At 37.6% G+C, this 7,925-nt stretch overlaps 1 protein-coding gene across 1 annotated transcript; it reads right to left on the bottom strand.

The window, feature by feature from the left end:
• Positions 1–5,403, bottom strand: LOC149265185 (uncharacterized). Its single transcript, XM_089402000.1, has 3 exons — positions 4,478–5,403; positions 3,429–3,557; positions 1–541 (listed from the first exon to the last, which is right to left on the bottom strand). Exons 1-3 carry the CDS (start codon positions 4,981–4,983, stop codon positions 1–3), a joined length of 1,176 nt encoding a protein of 391 aa, XP_089258126.1. The 5' UTR covers positions 4,984–5,403.
• Positions 5,404–7,925: the final 2,522 nt, after the last annotated feature.

Below are 7,925 nucleotides of genomic sequence, written 5' to 3'. Positions count from 1 at the left end.
CTAGGCAGTCGTGTCCTTCACCCCGAGTGAAAAATCTGAAAAGTCTCTAGGCTGGGATGAGAAGCCGGTCTGGGGCGAAAAACCCTCATGGGGTGCATCGGGAGGACGCGGGTGGGGTAATACTACCTCCAACGCTCGTTCTGGTGGCTCTCGTGAACGCGAAGTAAACCCCTTCGCCAAAGACTTGAAAGCTGACGACGTCTTTGACCAGGTGAATACGGGTATAAACTTCGATGCATACGAAGACATTCCTGTGGAGACAAGCGGAGTCCATGTACCTCCTCCTGTGAATACTTTTGCTGAAATTGATTTAGGAGAGGCCCTAAATCTGAATATCAAGAGGTGTAAGTTTGCAAAGCCGACTCCCGTGCAGAAATATGCAATACCTATTTCGTTAGCTGGCCGAGATTTAATGGCGTGCACCCAGACCGGGTCCGGTAAGACGGCTGCATTCTGTTTTCCTATTATAGCTGGCATATTGAGGAGCAACCCGCCACCGCGCCCCCGTGCGGGGCGGAAGACGTTTCCTTTGGCTCTTATTCTGTCACCAACAAGAGAATTGTCTTGCCAGATACATGAAGAGGCTCTCCATGCATGCCCCTTCTCGAATTTTTCTTGTGGATGCTTTCCAAGAGCACAGCCATTACAAACACCATCTGAAAATTCAATGGTTGGCAATCCTTTGACCATCCCTTGCTTACTAAGCTGTTGCATATATCTGAAATTCAAGTGCCCAAATCTCTCGTGCCAAATCCTACTTTCTTCATTTGCATGCGTAAGTAGCAAAATAGAATCTGATTGAGGAACAAAATCAGAAAATGTATACAGACGAGATTGATCATTTACCTTGCCAGATGCAATCTTCAAATTGGTTTGCATGTCATAAATGCTCACGGAATCTGGGGTAAATTCCACTTTCCTTCTGCTGCCTGTGTGTGTCATCTGATACACTGAGAGAAGATTCACAGAAAGCCTTGGAATATGCAAGACATTTTCAAAACTTCCATCTTCGAATTGCACTCTTCCTTGTCCAGTTGCTGCAACTGCAGAATTATCCCCCATGAGAATGGGAGGACCTGAGTATGCATGTAGAGAATAAAAGGATTCCTTTGAAGAAGCCATATGATGTGAAGCTCCTGAATCGATGATCCATTCTTGTGGTGCAAAATGAAGAGCAATCAAAGCATGCCCATTACCTCTTGGATCTAGTGCTTTTTCTCCAGACTTCTTCTTAGCATTCTCAGGAATGTGGTCTCCAAGATTGTGTTGCTGGAGTGTCTGTGCCATAAGATCTATAGTCTTCTTCATGCATGCAGATTCAGGATGAAAACCACGGTGGCAATAATTGCACATTGATTGCCCTTTCGTTCCTTTCCTTTCCTTTGAGCCAGATGATCCATCAGGGGGTTTGGGATGTCCTCCCTTTCTTGGATCAGGATCCTTCTTCCCTTTTCCTTTCTGATGGTCTTTGGAATTTGCCTTTCCTTTTGCATGCACAGTAAGTGCATGCGCTTTGGAATTTTTAAGTGTGCCCATTTTGATGAGCTTATCTTGCTCATGCATCAAAGACTGAATAAAAGAATCCAGTGAGGGCATCTTCCAAGCTGCACCAGTTGCAGATCTGACTGTGTGGAATGTAGAGACGAATATTGCATGAACCAACAAGGCTTTATACCTTGTGAAAAAATCTTGAATGTTCTCAAAGTTTCTCGGATCTAATGAGTTTAACTCATTTTCGAGAATGTGACCTTGCATTTCATCCTGTTTTCCAAACAATCCTTCCAATTTTTTCCATACTTCATTTGGAGTTGAACATGATTCAACATGAAATAGCAGTTCCGGAGAAATAGATAAACATAGGATGCCGAAGGCCTCGTCCATGCGATTGAAATATCTTGTTTTCTCCATTGCCGATGTTGGTTCAACTTCCGTTTCCATGGTTATTCGAAATAAGCCTCTACTTCTGAGATGAAGTTGAATCTTTGGCTTCCATTCGAAATAATTATATGGAGTGAGAATTGCCGATTGTGGAAACTCCAATTTAGACTCCATTCTTTGTTGTTGCTTCAATCTTCTGAACCTGCAAATAAAATTGCTTGTGCACTGATTACAAATCCCTGTGCTCTGATACCATGTAGGATTTTTGAGATACACAGATCTAGATCTGCAAAACAATAAACAAGCTTGCAAGAGAAGGAAGGAAGCGAGCAAGAATTGAGAAAAGAATGAAATTGATTCTACAATATTAGTTTTAGAATAAATGCATAAAAGCAACTAAGTTAAGCGTAGTTGTACATGCAATAACTAAAGCTAACTAAAGCTAAGTGTGCTTTATCTTATGTTAATGTGTACATGTGCCACATGCAAGCAATAGGTTAACTGGAGCTAATCTAGGTGCATGTACACCAACACAGCTAGTCTAAGTGCATGTACACCAACAACTCGAGCTAATCTAGGTGCATGTACACCAACAAATTGAAAATGTTTGACAATTAACAATAAGGCCAAGTATCTACAAATATGGATAAAATTTAAAAAATGAGCAGTAAACAATTTCTCGTAACCTGAACACCCTAATGAGACTTGGTATAGAGAAAGGCAATGAAGAATCTCTGACAATATCAAGCCCATAAAAATGAACACCCTAATGAGACTTGGTATAGATAAAAGCAATGAAGAATCTCCGACCATATGAAGGCCATAAAAATGAAATGTTACACAAATTCAATAAGTGATGATGCCTGTGAAATAAAATTCTTGTATATTATAAACAAATAATCTGTGAATAGGGTAATACAGTAACAGAAGCGGAAGTAGTTGTAATGTCCAGTATATTATAAGTGGATCCACAAAATAAAACGTATGAAGATTTAAGCATACACAGATCGAGCATAAGAGGCAAAATAAGCGTAAACTTGTTACACAAATTTTGGAATTCAGTTACTGAAAGATAATATTTTACGGATGTGGTTAAATATCACACGGATGTGGTTAAATACCAGTGGTTAAATATCACACGGATGTGGTTAAATACCACTCATTATACTAGGTAATTAGTTATGGAAACAATTATCTGTTCCAAAACTAAATCCTAAAGTATTTTTACAGTAATAATTAAGAGAATGGGGATTTGAGATCAAGAGAAGAGGAAAAGGATGAAAACGTCAGACCGTCTTGAATGACTATCTCTGGTTAAAACTAGATAGCCGGTAAACTTTAAAGTCTTTAAACCATACGTCAAACAGAGAAGGATTGTCACTGGACCTTTGCGTTTTCTTTTTTGCCATGCACCCTCGGTCTCTCTTGTAGGTACAGTCGTAATACACCCTGTAAGTTCATTACAATCGGCAGACCATCAGTTTAACTGCCGTTAAAGAAATACAGAAGCTTAATTTTGGAAGACGGTGTAAAGTTGAAAAGACTAATACCGAGGATGTTCATCTCCCACAATCACTTTCTGGCCATATTTGGGCCAAGTGAAGCCGTCTGGTGGTGTATGGTTTCCTGTCTCGGAACTATGCTCAACCATAAGGTGAGTCCATTCGCCTGTTGCCTTCCTGCAATGTTTTCCATATCTCTGGTTAGAAAAAATTACACAATGGAAATATTGGAAATTAAGAGTAGAACTCAAAACCAATTACAGATATGAGCTAGATCTGTTGGGAAGTAAGAAAATGGATACCTCCATCAATTGAAAATGTTTGAGAATTAACAATAAGGCCAAGTATCTGCGGATATGGATAAAATTTAAAAGATGAGTAGTAAACAATTTCTCGTAACCTGAACACCCTAATGAGACTTGGTATAGAGAAAGGCAATGAAGAATCTCTGACAATATCAAGCCCATAAAAATGAACACCCTAATGAGACTTGGTATAGATAAAAGCAATGAAGAATCTCCGACCATATGAAGGCCGTAAAAATGAAATGTTACACAAATTCAATAAGTGATGATGCCTGTGAAATAAAATTCTTGTATATTATAAACAAATAATCTGTGAATAGGGTAATACAGTAACAGAGGCGGAAGTAGTTGTAATGTCCAGTATATTATAAGTGGATCCACAAAATAAAACGTATGAAGATTTGAGCATACACAGATCGAACATAAGAGGCAAAATAAGCGTAAACTTGTTACGCAAATTTTGGAATTCAGTCACTGAAAGATAATATTTTACAGATGTGGGTAAATACTACTCATTATACTAGGTAATTAGTTATGGAAACAGTTATCTGTTCCAAAACTAAATCCTAAAGTATTTTTACAGTAAATAACCAAGAGAATGAGGATCAGAGATCAAGAGAAGAGGAAAAGGTCAGACAGTCTTGAATGGCCATCTCTGGTTAAAACTAGATAGCCGGTAAACTTTAAAGTCTTTAAAAGAGAGAACTCCCAACGTAAATATTCTATCCGATTAAATGCAAGTAAAAATGATAAACATCTATACACTGTAATTCAAATCATTCAAAATTATACCTTTTCCTCGAGATTGCTTGCTTCTTTTCCTTACATGTACACAGATTCTCTAGAGAGTCCGCAAGTTTATCGCATTTGAGTTTGCCTGAAGTAGACCAACTTCGGGGAACAAACCCTTCAGACATGTTGTTAGGCCTACTGCAATCCAAAGAGGATTGACCTCGAGACCGTGGACAAGAAGATCGACCACGACACTGAGAACAAGAATTTCTGTTATCCTTAACAGAATTCCTTTGAGAATGCCCCTTTTTTATAGCCCCAGAATCCTTTTTCAGAGGATTTTCAATCCCTTGGCAATTGTCATCACAACATAGATTGGAATTCGGCCCCATCATTCCTAAGACACGGACGAACCTGCTCACGATTTCAGCCGAGTGATTCCAGATAAAATTGAGAAAATCCGGGCCTCTGGTCGGAGAATTGAGTTTGGTTTCGACATCTTTGATTAGTTGGCATCCATATTTTAGATGTTCCTCCAAATATTGCACATCCCTGGACTGCGCCATTTTATCCCTTACTTCTAATCCCCGCTGAAACAGAGGGAGTAGCAATTGAGCGTGAAGATGGAAAAAGAGATAACAGAAAAGAGGAGAGATTGGAAGATGAGAGATCACGGATGGTTTTAACTCATATATCTCTGCAGGCTAATGCTCATTTATTTTTTAATTTTCAAATGCGGGTTGTGCCTCTGTGACCGAAAGACTTACCCCGAAGACTGACGCAGACTTAGTCCATCTTTCTCGGGCAATTAGGTCATTGGGAAAAACCAGGATTGCCATGACCCCAAAATTTGGTCATGAGCCAAAACCATGATTGCCATGGCCAGAAAATTTGGTCATTGGTCATCTTCGAAATGCCTGAAGTGTTTGCGTCTTTTTTGACAATTAGTCATCAGCCAAAACCAGGAGGTTTACCTGCAATGTATCTTGTCAATGCTCAAGCTAATTCATCTCGTTGTAGTGAAAAAGTGCTTAATATTTGTCCGCACCGAATATGTTCCAGTAAGTCAAAACCACTGCCCTCCATTAGAGGTGGTCCATCCCAAGAATAAGTCACCACACGCCTCCCATGACGATATCGCTGACGACATGTCTTCTTGTTAAGGTGGACGATTTGCAAATGGCTGCGTTTTTCAAATTTTGAAGTTGGGCGGGGCGGGTTTTGCAAATGGCTGTGTTAACATGGAGTCACATGCATGCTCAGCTCGTCATGCACGAGGCACAACAGCTGCTTAATGACAATCAGGTTGATATTTGACAAATGATAGTGTGGAACCCATAATAGGTTCAGTAACCTTGACTTGTTGACTCCACAAATTCATTCCACCCGCTCCAACATCGTGACACCAGAGTCTTTGTAGAAAACCCTCTGCATGAAGGTGTCGGTAGCCAGATGGGGGAACCGCTCATGGTCTGCCAAATCCCAGTGTTTGAGCTTTAAGTGCGGGCCCGCGCCAAGCGCGAATCTTCAAAGGTGATGTTGTCCCTCAACAGTAGTGTGTTGAGGGAGAATTGTCCCACATTTGGGTCCTTCGGGACCTTCACCTTTCCCTTGCTTGTTACTTAAATTTCACCATTTTTATACATAAATTTCGGTAAATCTCATATTTTTATACATAAATTTGAGGGAGAATTGTCCGACATTTGGGTCCTTCGGGACCTTCACCTTTCCCTTGCTTGTTACTTAAATTTCACCATTTTTATACATAAATTTCGGTCAATCTCATATTTTTATACATAAATTTCACCATTTTTAATTGTATACTCACTGGTTACTAGTTGTGAAATATTAGATATGTGGAACAAATTTGCTGCAAAAGTTTATACAGAAGTTTTACCAATTTTGATTTTGATGGAATATTTACTGGTTACTGAGTTGTGAAATATTAGATATGTGGAACAAATTCACTGTAAAAGTGGAGAATAATGATTAAAATTAATGAAATATTAGATATGTGGAACAAATTCACTCTAAAAGTGGAGAATAATGATTAAAATTAATGAGAACATTTAAAAGAATAAAAATTTATGTTATTTTATAAAAAAATATATATTTTTTGATTGAAATATTTATTTAAATTGATTTATAATTATATTAGAGAATAAAATTTGAGTTGGAAAATTCATTAAAAAAATAATCTTTACACAAGACTAAAGATCACAACTATGTTTATTTTCTTTTACTAAGTTGAGAAATACTAGAGACAATAATGCCAATATAATGTAAAAATGGAGATCAATCATTGAAATCCATAAAAGCATCTAAAAGAACAAAAATAAAGATATAAAGGCTAGAAAATGGTTCAAATATCCTATATTGCAAGAACTTGTTAAATCTCCCATACATCCCATACATCAACGATTGAACGTTATAATATCCAAAATTTCTATAAAATTAAAACTGGAAAAACAAAAAGATAATGATGCTAGAAAACAAAAGTGGAAACTGCTAACTTCATCCAAAAACACATAGATAATGGACAAAGACACTGTAAATTTTGCAAGTTTTTATATATATATATATAAATTTTTAAACCCTTAAGTTATAAAAAATATCACGGATTCATTTGATAGAGAACATCTAGCTTCTTAGGGGTTGTTAAAAAACAAAATTAGGAATAAAGGATGGAAAACCACTCAATTCTTGATGTTTTTGATATGCTACAAAAAGAAAGGTTTTACAACAAACATAACATGAAACAATAAAAGTATTAAAAGGATAAAAGCAAAGTCAATGATTTGAACATAAAATTACGAATAGGCAGCGAAATTTTCAATCTTTCCAAGATTGTTATTACAATCTAAATCATCTTGCAAAATGCCCCCAAGTTTTGTTAATATCTCAACTGGTGCCCTCCATATCCTACCAAAAAACCAATGATTTTAAAGAAGGAAATTATTTTCCTCTTCCTCCCCACCACAAGAAAAAAGCAAGAGTGATCAATGTATTGAAACATCCATCCAAATTTAGTTTTGTTTTCCCATAGAGACTGTAAAACACCATTCACTCATATTGTAAAGAAAAAAATATGGTAATACTTTGTTGCCTGAGATAAATTTTGTATTTAGGAAAGGTAAAGAGGGGATCCACCAGGTGAGTACAATTGTGATACCATGTTTCTCATCCCAGTGATCATTGCCTTCGAGAGGTTATTTTTTCCATGGCATTCTGAAGCTTCTCAATGCTTCCAGAGTGCTATGTGTCTCGTAATTTAAAGAATTCAAACTATTCCTAGACTTTTGAGAGAAGAAATGTTCCTCGGGGCACTCGACGACTTCCTTGCATCCATCCTAGCGCTGAAATCAACTATGTCTATTTATCCCATTGTTGAAGAATTAGTGACAATTAGAAAAAAACACTGGAGCTAGTTATCAAGAGGAGATCGAAAATAGAGTAATTGTGAGTTCCATGTTGCCATAAATCATGAGTTCGAAACCCAACCCTACCA

This window comes from Pinus tabuliformis, chromosome 6 (assembly GCF_031772625.1).
Source record: "Pinus tabuliformis cultivar Carrire ecotype Pingquan chromosome 6, CPIR1, whole genome shotgun sequence".
Lineage (NCBI taxonomy): Eukaryota > Viridiplantae > Streptophyta > Pinopsida > Pinales > Pinaceae > Pinus > Pinus tabuliformis.
This window is presented reverse-complemented; position numbering and strand designations above follow the sequence as displayed.

Excerpts from the sequence above, each read along its gene's own strand:
- LOC149265185 (XM_089402000.1), bottom strand. The coding sequence starts at position 4,983 with ATGGCGCAGTCCAGGGATGTGCAATATTTGGAGGAACATCTAAAATAT. Across the intron at positions 3,558-4,477 it reads CAAGCAATCTCGAGGAAAAG|GAAGGCAACAGGCGAATGGA; the intron begins GTATAATTTTGA and ends AAAACATTGCAG. Across the intron at positions 542-3,428 it reads GTGGGAGATGAACATCCTCG|AATAAGAGCCAAAGGAAACG; the intron begins GTATTAGTCTTT and ends TGTTGGTGACAG.